This window comes from Pseudophryne corroboree, chromosome 1 (genome assembly GCF_028390025.1).
Source record: "Pseudophryne corroboree isolate aPseCor3 chromosome 1, aPseCor3.hap2, whole genome shotgun sequence".
Taxonomy (NCBI): domain Eukaryota; kingdom Metazoa; phylum Chordata; class Amphibia; order Anura; family Myobatrachidae; genus Pseudophryne; species Pseudophryne corroboree.
In genome coordinates this window covers 416,409,904-416,432,087 of record NC_086444.1, presented here as the reverse complement: position 1 = coordinate 416,432,087, position 22,184 = coordinate 416,409,904, and the positions used below count along the sequence as shown (strand labels likewise).

At 47.1% G+C, this 22,184-nt stretch overlaps 1 protein-coding gene across 2 annotated transcripts in view; it reads left to right on the top strand.

Moving 5' to 3' along the window:
- Positions 1–22,184, top strand: part of DTX1 (deltex E3 ubiquitin ligase 1) — a 166,783-nt gene that overhangs the window by 133,339 nt on the left and 11,260 nt on the right. For both annotated transcript variants that reach the window (XM_063913321.1, XM_063913322.1), the window contains one exon: positions 19,329–19,390. In XM_063913321.1, coding sequence (XP_063769391.1) covers positions 19,329–19,390 — 62 coding nt within the window. The remainder of the gene's footprint in view (positions 1–19,328; positions 19,391–22,184) is intronic.

Below are 22,184 nucleotides of genomic sequence, written 5' to 3'. Positions count from 1 at the left end.
GTGAAATGGGACGGTAATTAGTAACAGATTGAGAGTCTTTGCCAGGCTTGGGAATAACTGTAATCGTTGCCCTAGTAGTTTGGTAATGAAAGGGTAACCCTTCTAGAACCAGATTAAACATTTGCGAGAGATGAGGGACTAGAGTCGACTGAAAAGTCTTATAATAGGACATTGGAAAACCATCTGGGGCTTTAGATGGTTTTTGCGATTGAAGGGCTAACTTAATTTCATCCTCAGTGATGGGTCTATCCAAGCCCAGTGAAGTCTCTGAGTCCACGCGAGGAAGGTCACAGGAGGTGAGAAAATCTGAGATCGAGGGAGTACCCGGGGGTGAGGTGTTTGGGGAGACCGAGGTGTTATACAATTTTTCATAGTATGTTTTAAAGAGGGAGTTAATAACGGACGGCTATATTGAAGAGTCCCTGTATCATCTTTCAGGGCTTTAATAGCTGTCTGAGCTTTCCTAGCTTTAAGTCTATTGGCCAGAAGGGAAACAGCTTTGTTGCTTTTTTCATAAAATGTTTGCTGAAGCCAGCGTAGAGATTTCTCTGTTTTTTTCTGCTAACAAAGCGTTCAGAGCTGCCCTAGCAATAGTTAGTTGACTAAATAGAACTTGAGTAGGGCATCGTTTATGTTGGGTTTCTAAAGTGTGAACCTCATCCATGAGGGTCTTTAATTTTTGTTTGTGTTCTCTATTTCTATGCGAGGCATAGCTAATTATGTGGCCTCTAATAACAGCCTTGTGTGCTTCCCAGACCAAGGGAGAACAAGGAGGATCAACATTATTAAGAGAGAAATGATCTGTTATGGCAGAGTTTATCTTGTCTTGAATTGCTGGATTTTTAGTAATGTTTCATTCAAACGCCACGGAGGGCGAGATATAGGGATATCTAGAAAGTCAAAGGAAGCAGTCACAATGGAGTGATCTGACCACGGATTGGAGACTATAGAGGAGCCTACGATATGTTTAGCTACGGAAGCACAACAAAGAAAGAGATCTATTCGGGAATAAGTGTGATGTGGGGTTGAGGGCTCTCCAAACATCGAAAAGACCAGACTCTGTGATATGTTTATTTAGAGAACGGCTGGAAGAGTTGGTTTGTGCTTGGGGCATGGAGGAGGACTGCATTAAAGTCACCACCAAGGAGTAGGTAGCCCTTTCTAATCTTCTGTGAAAAAAAAGTTAAAAAAAGAAGCTTGGCCAGAGTTCGGTGTGTATATGTTAGCTATTGTACATTCCAGATAACCCAATTTGCCAATCAGAATAATATAACGCCCATCAGAGTCTCTGTGAACAGACTCAAGGGTAAACGGAATTTTACTGTGGAGCATGATTGCCACTCCATTATGTTTAGTTTGGCTAGAGGAGTAGAGGACAGTAGGAAACCGTTTAGATTCTAGGGATGGGTGTAAAGTGGCTTTGAAATGTGTTTCTTGAATAAAAACTATACCCGAACGAAGGGTTTGTAAGGATCGGAACAGTGAGGAGCGTTTTGGGGGAGTATTTAAACCCTTGACGTTCAGGGACGCTAGAGTTAGAGACATGGTGTCCGAGACTCAGAGAGAGAGAAGGAGGGGAAAAAAGGAGGGAAAGGAAAAAAAAAAAAAAAAGGGGAGGGGGGATTAAAACACCCGACCTGTCAGGGATTAGGAAGAGTAGAATATAAACTGAGAGAGATACGGGGGTGAGAACGGGGAGAGTCTGCGTGGAGAGTCCTCGCGTCCAGCGGAGGAATAAACACACCGATGTCGGGACCAAAGTGGTCCAATTTGAGGTGAAACCGATTTCCCCTCGGGTCACCTCAAGGGAGAGTGGGGAGAAAGAGTAAGGGTAAAACACATATAGCAATAAAGCGGGGAAAGCAGGTGAGTGAGGGTAAGAAAGTTAAAGTGGTGGGGGCCAAGTCCCACCAGTGGTTTCTGAGGAAGAGAAAAAAAAAAAATGTGTACATATACACGTCCACATATATATATATTAGAACAGAAGTCCTACATAGCAGATACATAAAATATTGAATACATCACATAAAACAAGAAATAACCGCTTCGATGTAATCAAGATAATTTAAACTAGAATGGAAAAATAGACAAAGACATTGAGTCGTGGTGGTCAACAATTATAACAACGACCTAGACATAAAGAATTATATAACATGGTAAATATCCTCAGGGTGCTTCGGGGGGAGGGGGGGGAATCAAGGTGAGTCATCGCCCAGTAAGGAGGGCCATAAGCACCTCGCGGTTTAATAGAGGTAGAATATATAATCTGCCCACCCTAGGCACCAATGAGAGAGAAAAAGAGAAACAAACAAAAAAAAAAAGAAACACAACAACAATATATTTGGTATGGCCGAGAGTGGGTGAACAAGAATAACCAGAGGGCAACAGGTAGAGCAAGTATCCTGTAAGAAACGGTCTTATAACAGTAAATAAATAATAACAAATCGCTTTAGACTGTATGGAATGGTTCAAACCGCGTGACTCATCAGGCACCCCCATAAAGGCACGCGGAAGGAGGAAAAAAAAAAAAGGTTCCCCATCCGCGTACCCAGGGCGCGTCCGAGGGGGCAAGACGGGCCAAAAAACAACCACAGCATAGCTCGAATTTACAAACGCAGTAAGGTATGAAATTTAAACGAATACTTGCGAGATCAAAAAGATAGTCTCAGGGGTAGAACCCGACCAGTGTCGGGCCATGAGAGTAGAACGTTCAATTACGGGTTGGAATGACTCGCAGGGGGGGGACCAGAGTCCTCTAAGTGGGCCAAGAAGTCCTTCCCTTCAGTGGGATCCCTGATGACTATCGTCTTTCCATTGAGGTCGATGAGCAGTTTGAAGGGAAAGCCCCAGCGATAGCGGATACCGCGAGTGCGGAGGGCGCTCATTAAGTCCCTAAATTCGCTTCTTTTAATGATCGTGGATGGAGCCAGATCTTGATAAAACTGTAGTTTAGCATTTTCAAATATTATGTGCGGTTTCCCTCTCGTCGGATGAAGAACCAATTCTTTGTCTTTGAAGCTGAGAAAGTGTATAATGACATCTCTTGGGGGATCACCCTCACGTGACTTAGGTCTTAGAGCTCTGTGAGCCCTTTCCAGATTAAGTTGCCGTGGTCCGATATCGGGGACGACATAGGAAGGTATGTCTCTAGATCTGCCGGGGGGACTGATTCTGGTATGTTGCGTATCCGTAGGTTGCATCTCCTTTCCCGGTTCTCCAGGTCTTTGTTTTTTGTCCGCAAATTTGATAGATCTTGAATGATATGATCGACATCTCTGATAAGCTCAGTTTGGACTTTTTGGAGGGAGTCCTGTCGGGACTCTAGTTTCGAGGTTCTAGAAGACAGTGATGAGAGGTCGGACCTGATTGAGGTAACCGCTTTATCTAATTTGGATTCCATGGATTCCTTAAAGTCCATTATGAGAGAACGTAGGGCGAGAATGTCCTCCTTCGACGACGGAGTAGGCGGGGCAACCACATCTTAATCCATTTGGGAGAGACGGGGCGAGGGAGGGTCCGAAGAGGAGGAGGATTTATCATTTTTATGAAAGTGTTGTGAGATGTCCCCTCCAGCTTTTTTCTTAGCATTAGTATTGGATCTACTCATGATGGTCGTCAATCAGAGGACCAGGTGTGTGTGCACGTATGTCAGGTTGTAGCGCAATTTACAAAGCAGACGCTGTCAATATGACGTAGTTGGATGTATGAGGTTAAGGGACTGGGAAGAAGAAAAAAAAAACACTGGCGGACACGGCTAAACGTTAGTTGTGGGGCATTGTGACTCCAGTGTAAGCTGGGTAAGACCTAGCCAGAGTGACTGTATATCTGAGGAGTGGGCAGCAGAACAAACAGGGGGCCCAGGCGTCCTGCTTCGACCAGTTGGCCCGTGAATTACAGAATCAGGAGGAGCTTGATGAAGCGCGAGCAAAATTAGGCTGCAGATATGTATTGTCACGAAGCGTGGAGACTTCGTTCTGGGGTATGAGGGGGATTTTAGTAAACTTGCAGGCCAGAGCCCATAGGATGTGCAATCTTCTTAGTTGCCTGCCAGGCCACGTCCCCCCAATGTTCTGGAGGTTTATTAGCCACAGGGCACCCCCTCAGGCAGAGACTGATTCCTGGAGTCCCAGAACAGGCAGTGAGGGCTTCATGTGGTGCAGCGCCAGCATCCAAGATGGCGCCGTCAGGTCTCAACAGAGGCTCTCCCCTCCCAGGCCCTCGGAAGCCGCCACTACATCAGCCGGGAGCGGGTTCAGCAGCAGGCGGGTCACGCGGACCGGGGTCCCCCCAGCCAAGCGCCGCCGAGCAGACGGAGCAGCCGCAGCGGGAGAAGAGAGCGCGCCCGTCTCCGGCCCGTCACAGCGCGATGACGGGCGGGCGCCTCTATCAGGTAAGGGGGGCGGCGGGCAACACTCACCGTAACCCGGAGACGGCAGGTATTTGGTGGCTGGCGGTGAGCAGTATACCCGGGCGCTGAGCCGCGGAGGGGTCCGTCCTCTGAGCTGAAAACAGGTCATCGCTCTCCAGGCCGCATATAAATCGAGGTCCCGGCTTCAAGAGCGACAGCAGGCCGCAACCCGCACGGGAGTAGGAGACCCCCGCCGGCTCCGCAGACCGTGCTGCCCAGTACAGGGGTACCCCAGGTGGTACAGGGGGTCCCTAAAGTGATCAGGGAGCAGTCGGGTGCCTTCAGTAGTGTGTATAGGGCAGGAGCTCCAGGGATACACGTCTGCCCAGTACTGCAGCTAAGCCACGCCTCCCTTGGGGTGCTGATTTTACTGTGGGTTCTCTTCTTTAGGCTGTATATTTGTTCTGCAGCTTTACTTCATTTTTGCACTACAGCTATCATTTCCTTTTTCCTTCATTCTTACTATGTCTGAGAAGGGGAATATGTCCAGGTCTAAGTAAGTCAGAATTTTGCACAGTGTTCAACAGGTCAGTCGCAGGTCGACCTTTTGGCCCTGTCTGTCGACCTATTAACTGTTGACTTTTTCACTGTTGATCTTCCATCTGGATACAGATTTTGTTTGAAGTCATACTGATACTTATCTGGCGAAAGGGGTATGGCAAATCTGGTGACAGGGGTGTGGGGACATATTGGGCAATCCATTGGGGGTCTGTAATCGTAAGAAGGTTAAGAACTTGTGAAATTCCTGTAAACTCACAGACAGGTGTCTACTCATCTTTGCAGCGTTCCAAGATCCTAGGAAAAATAGTTTCCAACTTAAATGGACACACTTTCTAGCAGTGGTGTTCTAAATGGAATAAGTCTCTTCATCACTTGTCCAAGCAGCTTTTAAAATAGCCTCCAAAGGTTATGCCTATTGCTCTATGACTGAGAGGTAACAACCTCACCTTGGGATGTGTCTTTGCCATTTGGGACTGTGACAATGGACTCCCAATTTTTAGGATTGGGTGCTGCCACGCTTAAGTACTGGATTTGGACTCTGAAGGATACACAACTCTTGAGAAAAGTAAGTGGCAACAAGGGGCGCCAAAAGTACACAGGTGATTAGATAGAGCAGCAGAATCATGCGATGGGTGGATCTAAATATCCCGGCCATCACATTGGTTTTCATTTAAGGGGGGTGGAATGGAACTGGGAAGCAGATTCCTCAGTAGAATCTTCAACTCAGTGATTGGTTCCTTCACGCATAAATCTTAAAACTGATTGTGGACACATGTTGTAAGCAGATGTCAATATGATGGCATCTGGATTGAACCACAAGGTGGAGCGCTTTGGCTCTAGAAAAAGGGGTATGTACTGTATGTGTTTCTGATCGATACCATGTTCCTTGGATCTAATCTAGCTGTTCCCTCTGGTAATAATGCTTCTATAGGTGCTTAAGAATGTAAGAAAAGAGAATATTCAGGTGATCTTGGTAGCATCAGGCTGGCCCAGAAGCATGGCAGGGGCCAGGGATGATGTAAGAGATGAGGGTACTCATGTGCCATCTCCAAGCAGGCCCACCTCTCTCATTGGCATATTCGCTGGGTAGAGCCTGGCACTATGCAGATCTTCTGGAAATTGGCACCTGTGCTATTTTCCCCATTGTTACACCGGTGATTGCAGCGTCAGCGGTGGAGGGGTAGGTATAGGCTATAAGTGCAGACACCCCAGGCCCATGTACACCACACACAGGGCCTAATTCAGACCTGATCGCTGGGCAGCGATATTTGCTGCCCTGCGATCAGATAGTCACCGCCTACAGGGGGAGGGTATTTGAGCTGTGCAAGTGTGCGAACGCATGTGTAGCAGAGCTGCACAAACTGATTTTGTGCAGTCTCTGTGCAGCCCAGGACTTACTCAGCCGCTGCGATCACTTCAGCCTGTCTGGGACCGGAATTGACGTCAGACACCCACCCTGAAAATGCTTGGACACGACTGAGTTTTTCCAGACACTCGCAGAAAACGGTCAGTTGCGCCACCCACAAACGTCCTCTACCTGTCAATCTCCTTGCGTTCGCCCATGCGATTGCTTTTTTCGCACCATTCCGTCGCTATGCACCGATGCCCGGTGCAGGCGTCCGACGTGCCTGCGCATTGCAGTGCATACGCATGCGCAGTTAGAACCTGGTCGCAGGCTGTGAGAAAACGCAGCCTAGCGATCAGGTTTGAATTACCTCCACACTGGACTGATTATATTCCCATGTGGAGGGCCCGGCATGTCACCTGTCTCCAGAATCAGATCTCTTAAGTCAGGGATTCTTTCTTCACCACAATTTACTGCATGGATCTCAGCCTTATACTTTTTCACTGTTATCCTTGTTGGGATTATTGTTCTTGTTAGCATAGGGGGTTATTCAGAGTTGATCGCAGTTTTTGCTAAATTAGTAAAAACTGGTACTAATCAACTCGCATGCTGGGGGTCGCTCAGCACAGGGCAAGGCCTTCCAGCATGTATGGGGCCACCCTGCATTGCGATCGCTATTCCATTGTGATTGCAATGCAGATTCGAAAGGTAAACGACACCTGCCTGTGCAGCCGGGCTGCATATGCAGCCGGGCCGCTGACATGTTTCCAATTGCAAAATACACAGGCAACATCATTGGACCGCCCTGAAAATGACCATGACATGCCTATGTTTCCTGCTCCACTCTGTGCCAACGCCACCCCCGAATGCCAGTGGTCTGTCAATCATTTTGCGATCACATCCTTCTGGGTTGCGATCGCATAATGAAAGTTTGTGCTTGCGCAATGCATGCGCTGCGCATGCGCAGACGCCCGAAAAGCCACCATTTGCGATTTTAATACAGTTACGATCAGGTCTGAATAGCCCCCATAGTTCTCTCCTCTAACCCTTGTACTCTTCTCTTGCTTCTGTCCCATGGGTCTTGTTAAAAAAACTTCAGTCCCAGCAATTAAACATTGGAAAATTGCTACAAAACATTATTCCTTCTCACTGCTATAAGCAGCAATAAAATATATAATTAATTAACATAATTATTCTCTCTTTGCTAAATAGGCCCATGCTGGAGGAGACTTGATACTGGACCGGCACTCCAAATAACGATAATAACGAAAATTGCCTGATATATATAATAAGATTTTACTCACCGGTAAATCTATTTCTCGTAGTCCGTAGTGGATGCTGGGACTCCGTAAGGACCATGGGGAATAGCGGCTCCGCAGGAGACTGGGCACAACTAAAGAAAGCTTTAGGACTACCTGGTGTGCACTGGCTCCTCCCACTATGACCCTCCTCCAGACCTCAGTTAGGATACTGTGCCCGGAAGAGCTGACACAATAAGGAAGGATTTTGAATCCCGGGTAAGACTCATACCAGCCACACCAATCACACCGTATAACTCGTGATACTATACCCAGTTAACAGCATGAAATATAACTGAGCCTCTCAACAGATGGCTCAACAATAACCCTTTAGTTAAACAATAACTATATACAAGTATTGCAGACAATCCGCACTTGGGATGGGCGCCCAGCATCCACTACGGACTACGAGAAATAGATTTACCGGTGAGTAAAATCTTATTTTCTCTGACGTCCTAAGTGGATGCTGGGACTCCGTAAGGACCATGGGGATTATACCAAAGCTCCCAAACGGGCGGGAGAGTGCGGATGACTCTGCAGCACCGAATGAGCAACTCTAGGTCCTCCTCAGCCAGGGTATCAAACTTGTAGAATTTTGCAAATGTGTTTGACCCCGACCAAGTAGCTGCTCGGCAAAGTTGTAAAGCCGAGACCCCTCGGGCAGCCGCCCAAGAAGAGCCCACCTTCCTCGTGGAATGGGCTTTCACTGATCTAGGATGCGGCAGTCCAGCCGCAGAATGTGCAAGCTGAATCGTACTACAGATCCAGCGAGCAATAGTCTGCTTTGAAGCAGGAGCACCCAGCTTGTTGGGTGCATACAGGATAAATAGCGAGTCAGTTTTCCTGACACTAGCTGTCCTGGAAACATAAATTTTCAGGGCCCTGACTACGTCCAACAACTTGGAATCCTCCAAGTCTTTTGTAGCCGCAGGCACTACAATAGGTTGATTCAAATGAAAAGCTGATACCACCTTAGGGAGAAACTGGGGACGAGTCCTCAATTCTGCCCTATCCATATGGAAAATCAGATAAGGGCTTTTACATGACAAAGCCGCCAATTCTGACACACACGCCTGGCCGAAGCCAAGGCCAACAGCATGACCACTTTCCACGTGAGATATTTCAAATCCACGGTTTTAAGTGGCTCAAACCAATGCGACTTTAGGAAATCCAACACCACGTTGAGATCCCAAGGTGCCACTGGAGGCACAAAAGGGGGCTGAATATGCAGCACTCCCTTAACAAATGTCTGAACTTCAGGCAGTGAAGCCAGTTCTTTCTGGAAGAAAATCGACAGAGCCGAAATCTGGACCTTAATGGAACCCAATTTTAGGCCCATAGTCACCCCTGACTGTAGGAAGTGCAGAAAACGGCCCAGCTGAAATTCCTCCGTTGGGGCCTTCCTGGCCTCACACCAGGCAACATATTTTCGCCATATGCGGTGATAATGGTTTGCGGTCACTTCTTTCCTAGCTTTAATCAGCGTAGGGATGACTTCCTCCGGAATGCCCTTTTCCTTCAGGATCCGGCGTTCAACCGCCATGCCGTCAAACGCAGCCGCGGTAAGTCTTGGAACAGACAGGGCCCCTGCTGCAGCAGGTCCTGTCTGAGCGGCAGAGGCCATGGGTCCTCTGAGATCAGTTCTTGAAGTTCCGGGTACCATGCTCTTCTTGGCCAATCCGGAACAATGAGTATAGTTCTTACTCCTCTTTTTCTTATTATCCTCAGTACCTTGGGTATGAGAGGAAGAGGAGGGAACACATAAACCGACTGGTACACCCACGGTGTCACTAGAGCGTCCACAGCTATTGCCTGAGGGTCTCTCGACCTGGCGCAATATCTTTCTAGCTTTTTGTTTAGGCGGGACGCCATCATGTCCACCTGTGGCCTTTCCCAACGGTTCACAATCAGCTGGAAGACTTCTGGATGAAGTCCCCACTCTCCCGGGTGGAGGTCGTGCCTGCTGAGGAAGTCTGCTTCCCAGTTGTCCACTCCCGGAATGAACACTGCTGACAGTGCTAACACGTGATTTTCCGCCCATCGGAGAATCCTTGTGGCTTCTGCCATCGCCATCCTGCTTCTTGTGCCGCCCTGTCGGTTTACATGGGCGACTGCCGTGATGTTGTCTGACTGAATCAGTACCGGCTGGTTTTGAAGCAGGGGTCTTGCCTGACTTAGGGCAGGGCCGAAACTAGGATTTTTGTCACCCGGGGCAAGGTAGTCATTTGACCCCCCCCGCAAAAAAAATATATATCTCTTTCAGAACTTTTTTACCTGAAAAATTGCCTTTTCTAACATAAATTTCATATCCAGGAAAAAGTGTCCCCATTTTAGACAGTACGACAGGCAAGTGTCCCCATTCCCCATTTTACACATTGCGGCAGACAGGTGACCCCATTTTACACATTGCGGCAGACAGGTGTCCCCATTTTACACATTGCGGCAGGAAAAAGTGTCCCCATTTTACATATTGCGGCAGACAGGTGACCCCATTTTACACATTGCGGCAGACAGGTGTCCCCATTTTACACATTGCGGCAGGAAAAAGTGTCCCCATTTTACACATTGCGGCAGGCACGTGTCCCCATTTTACACAGTACGCTGGCAAGTGTCCCCATTTTACACATTGCGGCAGGAAAAAGTGTCCCCATTTTACACATTGCGGCAGGAAAAAGTGTCACCATTTTACACATTGCGGCAGGAAAAAGTGTCCCCATTTTACACATTGCGGCAGGCACAGGTCCCCATTTTACACAGTACGCTGGCAAGTGTCCCCATTTTACACATTGCGGCAGGCACAGGTCCCCATTTTACACAGTACGCTGGCAAGTCTCCCCATTTTACACATTGCGGCAGGCACAGGTCCCCATTTTACACAGTACGCTGGCAAGTGTCCCCATTTTACACCTTGCGGCAGGCACAGGTCCCCATTTTACACAGTACGCTGGCAAGTGTCCCCATTTTACACATTGCGGCAGGAAAAAGTGTCCCCATTTTACACATTGCGGCAGGCACAGGTCCCCATTTTACACATTGCGGCAGGTGGTGGAGGGAGAGAGAGAGAGAGAGAGAGAGGAAGGGAGAGGGGCTGACTTACATTTGAAGCGGTTCTCGCCGCTCTTCAGCCGCCTCTCCCTCCTCGTCTGCGCGGCTCCCCCTTCTCCGGTGGGGTTTCGTGGAATGACGCGTTTGCGCCGTGACGTCACGACGCAATCGCGTCATTCCGCGAAACCCCGCCCCCTGAGCTGGGCACTCGGGAGAAGGGGGTTTAAAAGTGCCGCGGCGGGTGTTAGAGGGTCTCGGCGCCCCCTCCAATCCGGCGCCCAGGTCGCCTGCCCCCCTAGCCCCCCCCTAGTTTCGGCCCTGCTTAGGGCATTGTAAATGGCCCTCAGTTCCAGAATATTTATGTGTAGGGAAGTCTCCTGACTTGACCATAGTCCCTGGAAGTTTCTTCCCTGTGTGACTGCCCCCCAGCCTCGAAGGCTGGCATCCGTGGTCACCAGGACCCAGTCCTGTATGCCGAAACTGCGGCCCTCTTGAAGATGAGCACTCTGCAGCCACCACAGCAGAGACACCCTGGTCCTTGGAGACAGGGTTATCAGCCGATGCATCTGAAGATGCGATCCGGACCACTTGTCCAACAGGTCCCACTGAAAGGTCCTTGCATGGAACCTGCCGAATGGGATTGCTTCGTAGGAAGCTACTATTTTTCCCAGCTCTCGCGTGCAGTGATGCACCGACACCTGTTTTGGTTTCAGGAGGCCTCTGACTAGAGATGACAGCTCCTTGGCTTTCTCCTCCGGGAGAAACACTTTTTCTCTTCTGTGTCCAGAACCATCCCCAGGAACAGTAGACGTGTCGTAGGGACCAGCTGTGACTTTGGAAGATTTAGAATCCAACCGTGCTGTTGTAGCACCTCCCGAGATAGTGCTACCCCGACCAACAACTGCTCCCTGGACCTCGCCTTTATCAGGAGATCGTCCAAGTACGGGATAATTAAAACTCCCTTTTTTCGAAGGAGTATCATCATTTCGGCCATTACCTTGGTAAATACCCGCGGTGCCGTGGACAGACCAAACGGCAACGTCTGGAATTGGTAATGACAATCCTGTACCACAAATCTGAGGTACTCCTGGTGAGGATGGTAAATGGGGACATGCAGGTAAGCATCCTTGATGTCCAGTGATACCATGTAATCCCCCTCGTCCAGGCTTGAAATAACCGCCCTGAGCGATTCCATCTTGAACTTGAATTTTTTTATATAAGTGTTCAAGGATTTCAAATTTAAATTGGGTCTCACTGAACCGTCCGGTTTCGGTACCACAAACATTGTGGAATAGTAACCCCGTCCTTGTTGAAGGAGGGGCACCTTGACTATCACCTGCTGGGAATACAGCTTGTGAATTGCCTCTAGCACAGCCTCCCTGTCTGAGGGAGTTGTTGGCAAGGCAGATTTGAGGAAACGGCGAGGGGGAGACGTCTCGAATTCCAGCTTGTACCCCTGAGATACCACTTGAAGAATCCAGGGATCTACCCGTGAGCGAGCCCACTGATTGCTGAAGTTCTTGAGACGGACCCCCACCGTACCTGGCTCCGCCTGTAGAGCCCCAGCGTCATGCGGTGGACTTAGAGGAAACGGGGGAGGACTTTTGTTCCTGGGAACTGGCTGTATGCTGCAGCTTTTTCCCTCTACCTCTGCCTCTGGGCAGAAAGGACGCGCCTTTAACCCGCTTGCCTTTTTGGGGCCGAAAGGATTGTACCTGATAATACGGTGCTTTCTTTGGCTGTGAGGGAACATGGGGTAGAAAAGCTGATTTCCCAGCTGTCGCTGTGGAAACGAGGTCCGAGAGACCATCCCCAAACAACTCCTCACCTTTATAAGGCAAAACTTCCATATGCCTTTTAGAATCTGCATCCCCTGTCCACTGCCGAGTCCATAACCCTCTCCTGGCAGAAATGGACATAGCACTTATTTTAGATGCCAGCCGGCAAATATCCCTCTGTGCATCTCTCATGTATAAGACTGCGTCTTTAATATGCTCTATGGTTAGCAATATAGTGTCCCTGTCAAGGATATCAATATTTTCCGACAGGGAATCTGACCACGCAGCTGCAGCACTGCACATCCATGCTGAAGCAATAGCCGGTCTTAAAATAATACCTGAGTGTGTATATACAGACTTCAAGATATCCTCCTGCTTCCTATCAGCAGGCTCCTTCAGGGCGGCCGTATCCGGAGACGGTAGTGCCACCTTCTTTGACAGGCGTGTGAGCGCTTTATCCACCCTAGGGGATGTTTCCCAACGTGACCTATCCTCTGGCGGGAAAGGGTACGCCATTAGTAACTTTTTAGAAATTACCAGTTTCTTATCGGGGGAAGACCACGCTTCTTCACACACCTCATTTAATTCATCAGATGGGGGAAAAACCACTGGTAGTTTTTTCTCCCCAAACATAATACCCTTTTTTGTGGTACCTGGGGTAACATCAGAAATGTGCAACACATTTTTCATTGCCTCAATCATGTAACGTGTGGCCCTATTGGAAGTTACATTAGTCTCATCGTCGTCGACACTGGATTCAGTATCCGTGTCAACATCTGTGTCTGCCATCTGAGGTAGCGGGCGTTTTAGAGCCCCTGATGGCTTTTGAGACAGTTGGGCAGGCACGAGCTGAGAAGCCGGCTGTCCCACATCTGCTATGTCGTCAAACCCTTTATGTAAGGAGTTGACACTTTCACGTAATTCCTTCCACAAGTCCATCCACTCAGGTGTCGGCCCCGCAGGGGGTGACATCACATTTATCGGCATCTGCTCCGCCTCCACATAAGCCTCCTCATCAAACATGTCGACACAGCCGTACCGACACACCGCACACACACAGGGAATGCTCTGACTGAGGACAGGACCCCACAAAGCCCTTTGGGGAGACAGAGAGAGAGTATGCCAGCACACACCAGAGCGCTATATAACACAGGGATTAACACTATAACTGAGTGATTTTCCCTTATAGCTGCTTATATGTATACTACTGCGCCTAACTGTTGTGCCCCCCCTCTCTTTTTTACCCTTTGTAGTCTTGAAACTGCAGGGGAGAGCCTGGGAGCGATCCTTCCAGCGGAGCTGTGAGGGAAAAATGGCGCCAGTGTGCTGAGAGAGATAGCTCCGCCCCTTTTTCGGCGGACTTCTCCCGCTTTTTTATGGATATCTGGCAGGGGTATTTTTCACATATATAGCCTCTAAGACTATATTATGTGAGTTTTATGCCAGCACCCTGCACCCATCAGTGACCGGAGTGTGAGGTGTGCATGAGGAGCAATGGCGCACAGCTGCAGTGCTGTGCGCTACCTTGTTGAAGACCGAAGTCTTCTGCCGCCGATTTCCAGGACCATCTTCTTGCTCCTGGCTCTGTAAGGGGGACGGCGGCGCGGCTCCGGGACCGGACGACCGAGGACTGGGCCTGTGTTCGATCCCTCTGGAGCTAATGGTGTCCAGTAGCCTAAGAAGCCCAAGCTAGCTGCAAGCAGGTAGGTTCGCTTCTTCTCCCCTTAGTCCCTCGTAGCAGTGAGTCTGTTGCCAGCAGATCTCACTGAAAATAAAAAACCTAAAGTACACTTTCTTTTCTAGGAGCTCAGGAGAGCCCCTAGTGTGCATCCAGCTCAGCCGGGCACAAGATTCTAACTGAGGTCTGGAGGAGGGTCATAGTGGGAGGAGCCAGTGCACACCAGGTAGTCCTAAAGCTTTCTTTAGTTGTGCCCAGTCTCCTGCGGAGCCGCTATTCCCCATGGTCCTTACGGAGTCCCAGCATCCACTTAGGACGTCAGAGAAATATATATATATATATATATATATATATATATAAAATATTTATTTTTAAAAAGTAGCCAAATAAGAAATAATGTATGTGTATCTCAGTTATCTGGATGGTAGGTCAACATAGACATGGTCCACATAGGAAATAGGTCGACACAGTAAAATGCTTGACAGGCTGTTACATGAAAAGGTTGACAAGACTTTAAAAAAATTATATAATAATAATATTTTTTACTTTTTCATACTTTACCATCTTGTGGACTACGATTAGGAATGGTTCCCGCAGCATGGTGAGCAATGTGAGCTATGCAGGGGGGCGCGGTGCACTAATTGGGGTTCCTGGTCATGCTTTAGGTAAAAAAAAAAGAAAAGTAGGAAGTAGCAGCTGTAACAAGTGCCAAGGAAACGGTATTTAAAACCTATAGATAGAACCAATCATAGAAACATACATAATTATATAACGCTAGTCTAAGAGAATTAATAAAATGTACCAAAGTCTAAACAAAAGAAAGAAATTGAAGTTATAACAAAACTTAATTTGTATTTGTTAAATAAAGTGATAGATCAGGATGTATGAGTTGCTATGGTATAATTAGGTTGTAGCAGTGCATTTGATAAAGTATGTCACTCACAATATATATTTTTAAACTATAAATCATTGAATTGACTGAAAGTGGCTAATGGATAAGAAGCATTGTTGTAATCAATGATGTAAGCTTAGATGAGTACCTTAAGGATCTATCATGGATGACATTTTATTTATTAGTTTGCACTTTTAGGTATTATAAAGGTAAATAAGGATTGTAGTAAAGCAATTGGTTGCCTAGGAAGAGATATTAGTAGAAGGAAGCTGAAGGTTATATTGTCAGTACAAAACAAGAAGGATTTTTGATCCTGCACCGACCTAGATTCAAAGCTACATAAGTAATCTTAAAGGGGCCAGAAATGGACAATAATGCTAAATATTAGCAATTGCTATGCGTCCGTGTGGCGGTGCGCCCAGAGTCAAGAAAAGGGGGAATATACGTACGAAAATAGAAAAGTATGACTCTTGTTTGGGCGCACTCTTGTGATAAACTAGATGTTAATTAACCAGTGATGTGTCTAACGATTAATAATGAAGTCTTTATTGTCTACTCTTTAAAATGCAAGGGGACTAAAAACAACAAGTTAGACATAACGAGTTGAACGTAACACTCCCGTGGATATGCCGACTGGAGAAATAGGCCTCCCAAAATAAAGAAATGTCCAGATCTTAATTATACCTGGATAAGTGCATATCGGAAGATAGCCACATATTAAGCTGCTTCCATCTGCCCAAGATCTGTGCAAACTGTGTTTGAATTGATGTAGCCCTAAGTTGGGTTACATTCGTGAGTGGGAGAACCCACACACTAGGTAACAATTCTAACAATAGTAATAATTATAATAATAAACCACTGTATTTCATGAAATGAATAAATAGAATTAAATAGGTAAGAAGATGAAGTATAAGTGGTGATCCTGCTGTTGGTGTTGTTTCCACGGGGAAGAGATGAATTTCTCCACGGAGAGGAAATGCTAGAAATGCGTGGAGAAAAGAGTGGTAGTAGATAAATGAGTGTGAATCTGCTGTCCACGTTAGACTGAAGAGACGTGTCTCCTGAGGGGACACGCTCCCCTGAATCGTGGATGAGAGTTCACAGAAGGAAGAACAGCGAGAAGAAAAAACATGGCAAGGATAAACGGAAAGTAATTGCAATTAGATTGTTATATAAGATTACAGTGGGTCCCTTTGAGTCCTCTCTTGTTTGGATTCTAATAAATCCTGGTTCAAAAAATATATAGATCACTGTGACAGGTATCAAGACAAATTCCAAAATAAGTCATAATAGTAGTAATCTCATATGGGTGGTGCCAGATCACATGGTAAGTGTATAGCTACCTTTACATAACAGATTTTAATAGCATTTGATAATTGATGAAATTGTGCAGTGCACCAGACCTTAAATGTCACTCGTGATATTAACAGTGAATTCTTGATTAAACAAATATTGGTTACTAACATGAGCAAATATATGAGGAAAAGAGGAAGAAAAGTAGGAGAACTATCACCTATACAGTTCTGTCTTTAGTAAATGCCCTCAGAGGGACAAAAATATAAAGTACACAGTTTGGTGGTACCTCAGGTAGAGTACATGCAAAATCACACAGCACCTGTCCTAATTACACTTTAATGTGAGGAAAGAATGTTGCACATTATACTTAGGCAAAACAAAGATATACCGTGCTCTTTCACTGAGAACACCAACAATGGTAACGACAGAGATTCTCTCTGTAAAAAATGGGCCTATAGCAAGGTTATACCACAAAGTACCTAAATGAGATAGTATATGCTATGCAGCTGGGCTGGAAACTCCACCAATATTAGTTATTTTTACAGAGCCAAAGGAAAGTGCTGCTTTAGCATAGGTTTGGAGCAATAGAATTAATAAACTTAAATAAGCATCAAATATCACCACTCCAAGTGTCAGACAGGTGGGGTGCCTGCAAGGAAAGCAGATGAGTGTTAAGTGTCACTCATTCAGTTGGTAGGCAGACGGGGTACCCGCAGGGGATGCGGGGCCACCAATACCTGCCCCTATAGCAGGGTTATACCACAAAGTACCTAAATGAGATAGTATATGCTATGCAGCTGGGCTGGAAGCTCCAGCAATATTAGTGATTTTTAGAGCCAAAGGAAAGTGCTGCTTTAGCATAGGTTTGGAGCAATAGAGTTAATAAACTTAAATAAGAATCAAATATCACCACTCCAAGTGTCAGACAGGTGGGGTGCCTGCAAGGAAAACGCGTTTCACCCGGTCACTGGCTTGTTTACTTCCATTCTGAGCAGCTCCCCAGAGTTGAATGCCTGAGTGTTAAAAACCCTTAATGATTAGTGTCAGCCAATAGCTGACCATGTGGGCGGAAATACTAAACACATTTGTCCAATCGAGGGCCTACAAAAAAATGTGCATCATTTTAGGGGCGGACTAAATTAGACAAGTGAGATGGGCAAAGAAGGGCGGAAGTTGGACTTCTCACTTCCGCCCAAACTGTATTATCGTATTGTGAAACACAGAAGTAGTGTGACAGCAATGTAACATGGGGCGGGCTGCAGCGGACTAGGAGGGCGGGGATTACTCCCGCCCTGGACAGTATAGTCCAAGTCCGAGCAGTCGCTAGAGGCGGCATGACGCTGGTAAGTGTGGGCGGAAGCTGTAAACTGAGCTTCCGCCCGCATGAGCGGCATGACGCTGATGAGTGTGGGCGGAAGCTGTAATCCAGACTTCCGCCCGCATGAGGATATCGGGTTGCTAGGGAACCATCAACAAAGTAGACGGAAATGGAGGACTAGAGAGGCCGGCATAGGGTTGCTAGGATACCCTCATAACACACAGTAAGACACACGGAAAGGGGCGCCAGTATGCCCCGCCCGTCCCCCCTATAATACAGACTGTAAATATAGATATGTTTACCAATTATAATGGTATGAACATAATGGTAAAAGTGAAATAGAAGTAACAGTGAAATGTCTGGGGATGAAAAAATTATGCAAATCGGTATACATTGCAAATATCAAAAGATGAAAAAATGGCATGAAGATAATGATGAGGAGGATGAGTATTAAATTAAAATAAAAAATGAAAAATGAAAAAAATAATAATGAATGAAATGAATAAAAAAAAAATATATATATATATATGAATAAATATATATACATATATATAAAGAATGATTAGGATGAAAGTTACAAAGCGTGAAGGAGCAGCAGCAATGGGTTAATAGAAAGTAAAGGCCTGCTAGGGTGGATATATGGAAAAAAGCGACATGAAGAAGGAATAATTAAAATTAAAAATTAAAGCTTACTGGTATATGTAAGTGGAAAGATATTTACTGTGGGAATGAGTAGTGTAAATTGCAACGGAGAGAAGCATGTGGGTAAATAAGTGAATGAGTAGCGACTAATGAGTGATGAGTGTTAGTATGAATACCAGATGGCCTGGGATAGTGCAACTGGGATACTAAACATGTTGGTGTGACAACATACTGTGTCTGGGGAATAACAAGGACTAGAGGTAGCATGTGTGGCTACCTGAAGTGCGTCATGTCTCAGGTGTGCATCAAATAGATTGGGTTATATTGTCAGTTTAGAGGTCACTGGTTCCAAGACTTCACCTCAAGCAGTAGCTGCAGGTTCCGCGATGGGATCGGTATGGTATACCGGCGTACAGGATGCCGGCTGCCACTATACCGACAGCGGCATCCCGTCCGCCAGAATGCCGGCAGTGGGGCGAGCGCATCGAGGACCCCTGCGGGCTTGCGCTCGCCACGGTGCGGGCACGGTGGCTCGCTATAGGTTCTATTCTTCCTCTATGGGTGTCGTGGACACCCACAGAGGGAGAATCATCTACTTCGCCGGTATTCCGGCAGCAGCATTGTACCCCCGTCGGGATTCCAGCATCAGTATTGCTCCTGCCGGGATCCCTACGGGCGGTATATTAAACACATACCACCAGATCATATAACCAAAAAGGCATTAATAAAACTGGGGAAAAAATTAAATCTGAGAATTGCTACCAAAATGGTGCACGGGCTGCAGGGGGGAAATCTGGAAATACATGAAGAGCTAATTGTGTACAGCATAGAGGAGAGGAGACCTCTTAAGTCAGGGACTCCTTCTTCACCACAGTTTACCGCATGGATCTCAAACTTATGTTATATGTCCTTGCTCTTTGGTACAGCATTCCCTGTCTTAAGTGAAACAATGTGCTGAGTAGTAATGCGTGAGCCTGATAATATAAATTTAATTGATACTCCTGTCACAAACTTCCACTTATCATAGAGATGTAATAATACATTTCTTGGCCAGAGTTTACAGTGATCTGAATTACTTTTTAATATGTAAAATGAAGGTACTAAACTTTTACTTCTGAAACCTCTAGGCAAAAACCCAGAAGAAGTGGTGCGAAGATATATACAGAAAGTAAAGTCACCACCAGATGAGGTAAGTGGAACAGCAAAGATTGTCTGTCCTCTAAATCCATAATCCTGAAGAGCCAGGAATGCAATGTGTCTGTCTGCAGTACTCTGCAAGAGTCAATTTACTAAGGGTCATTTCTGAAACACAAAATTTGTGGCCCTACAATTCTTTTGTATGTACCTAAGTTCACCTAGGGGGTAATTCAGAGTTAATTGCAGCAGCAAATTTGTTAGCAGTTGGGCAAAACCATGTGCACTGCAGGTGTGGCAGATATAATATGTGCAGACAGAGTTATACCTCTTTTCCACTAGCTCAAAAAACACGGGTAAATGCGCGGGGGCGCACATTTACCCGTGTTTTTTGCTAGTGGAAAAGGGTCCCCCGGCAAAAACCCGGATCAAGTGACATGTGAATCCTACCCGGGTAACTACCTGGGTAGGACACGGGAATGATCCGGGTAGGGTTGTAGTGTAAACGGAAGCTCTGTCGATGCGACACGGCTCCCGTTTACACTGTATGGAAGGGCGGCGCTGGGATATCGCTGCCCCTGCCGCGTCACTAGCAGCGTCACCAACCCGGCAATATGCCGGGTTGGTGAGTGCAGTGGGAAAGGGGGCTGAGCACGGGCCGCAGCCGGGTGGCACCTGTGTCAGGCTCCCGGCTGCGACCAGTGCTTAGTAGTGGAAAAATAAGATTTTACTCACCAGTAAATCTATTTCTCGTAGTCCGTAGTGGATGCTGGGTACTCCGTAAGGACCATGGGGAATAGACCTGGCACTCTAAAGAAAAGATTAGGTACTACATCTGGTGTGCACTGGCTCCTCCCTCTATGCCCCTCCTCCAGACCTCAGTTAGGGAAACTGTGCCCGGAAGAGCTGACATTACTAGGAAAGGATTTGGAATCCAGGGTAAGACTCATACCAGCCACACCAATCACACCGTACAACTTGTGATAATTATACCCAGTTAACAGTATGAACAACAACTGAGCCTCATTAAACTGATGGCTCAGAACAAAAACCCTATAGTTAAGCAATAACTATATACAAGTATTGCAGAATTCCGCACTTGGGACGGGCTCCCAGCATCCACTACGGACTACGAGAAATAGATTTACTGGTGAGTAAAATCTTATTTTCTCTGACGTCCTAGTGGATGCTGGGTACTCCGTAAGGACCATGGGGATTATACCAAAGCTCCCAAACGGGCGGGAGAGTGCGGATGACTCTGCAGCACCGAATGAGCAAACTAAAGGTCCTCCTCAGCCAGGGTATCAAACTTGTAGAATTTTGCAAACGTGTTTGATCCCGACCAGGTAGCAGCTCGGCAAAGTTGTAAAGCCGAGACCCCTCGGGCAGCCGCCCAAGAAGAGCCCACCTTCCTCGTGGAATGGGCTTTGACTGATTTAGGATGCGGCAGTCCAGCCGCAGAATGTGCAAGTTGAATCGTGCAACAGATCCAGCGAGCAATAGTCTGCTTTGAAGCAGGAGCACCCAGCTTGTTGGGTGCATGCAGGATAAACAGCGAGTCAGTTTTTCTGACTCTAGCCGTCCTGGAAACATAGATTTTCAGGGCCCGGACTACATCCAGCAACTTGGAAGCCTCCAAGTCCCGAGTAGCCGCAGGCACCACAATAGGTTGGTTCAAATGGAACGCTGATACCACCTTAGGGAGAAATTGGGGACGAGTCCTCAATTCTGCCCTGTCCATATGGAAGATCAGATAGGGGCTTTTACATGACAAAGCCGCCAATTCTGACACACGCCTAGCCGAAGCCAAGGCCAAAAGCATGACCACTTTCCACGTGAGATATTTCAACTCTACTGTCTGAAGTGGCTCAAACCAATGTGATTTTAGGAAATCCAACACAACGTTGAGATCCCAAGGTGCCACTGGGGGCACAAAAGGGGGCTGAATATGCAGCACTCCCTTAACAAACGTCTGAACTTCAGGCAGTGAAGCCAGTTCTTTTTGAAAGAAAATAGACAGGGCCAAAATCTGGACTTTAATGGATCCCAATTTTAGGCCCATAGTCACTCCTGACTGTAGGAAGTGCAGAAATCGACCCAGCTGAAATTCTTCTGTTGGGGCCTTCATAGCCTCACACCAAGCAACATATTTTCGCCATATGCGGTGATAATGTTTTGCTGTCACATCCTTTCTAGCTTTTATCAGCGTAGGAATGACTTCAACCGGAATGCCCTTTTCCATCAGGATCCGGCGTTCAACCGCCATGCCGTCAAACGCAGCCGCGGTAAGTCTTGGAACAGACAGGGCCCCTGCTGTAGCAGGTCCTGTCTGAGAGGCAGAGGCCAAGGGTCCTCTGAGATCAGTTCTTGTAGTTCCGGGTACCAAGTCCTTCTTGGCCAATCCGGAACGATGAGTATAGTTCTTACTCCTCTCTTTCTTATTATCCTCAGTACCTTTGGTATGAGAGGAAGAGGAGGGAACACATAAACCGACTGGTACACCCACGGTGTCACTAGAGCGTCCACAGCTATCGCCTGAGGGTCCCTTGACCTGGCGCAATATCTTTTTAGCTTTTTGTTGAGGCGGGACGCCATCATGTCCACCTGTGGCCTTTCCCTATGATTTACAATCAGCTGGAAGACTTCTGGATGAAGTCCCCACTCTCCCGGGTGGAGGTCGTGCCTGCTGAGGAAGTCTGCTTCCCAGTTGTCCACTCCCGGAATGAACACTGCTGACAGTGCTATCACGTGATTTTCCGCCCATCAGAGAATCCTTGTGGCTTCTGCTATCGCCATCCTGCTTCTTGTGCCGCCCTGTCGGTTTACATGGGCGACCGCCGTGATGTTGT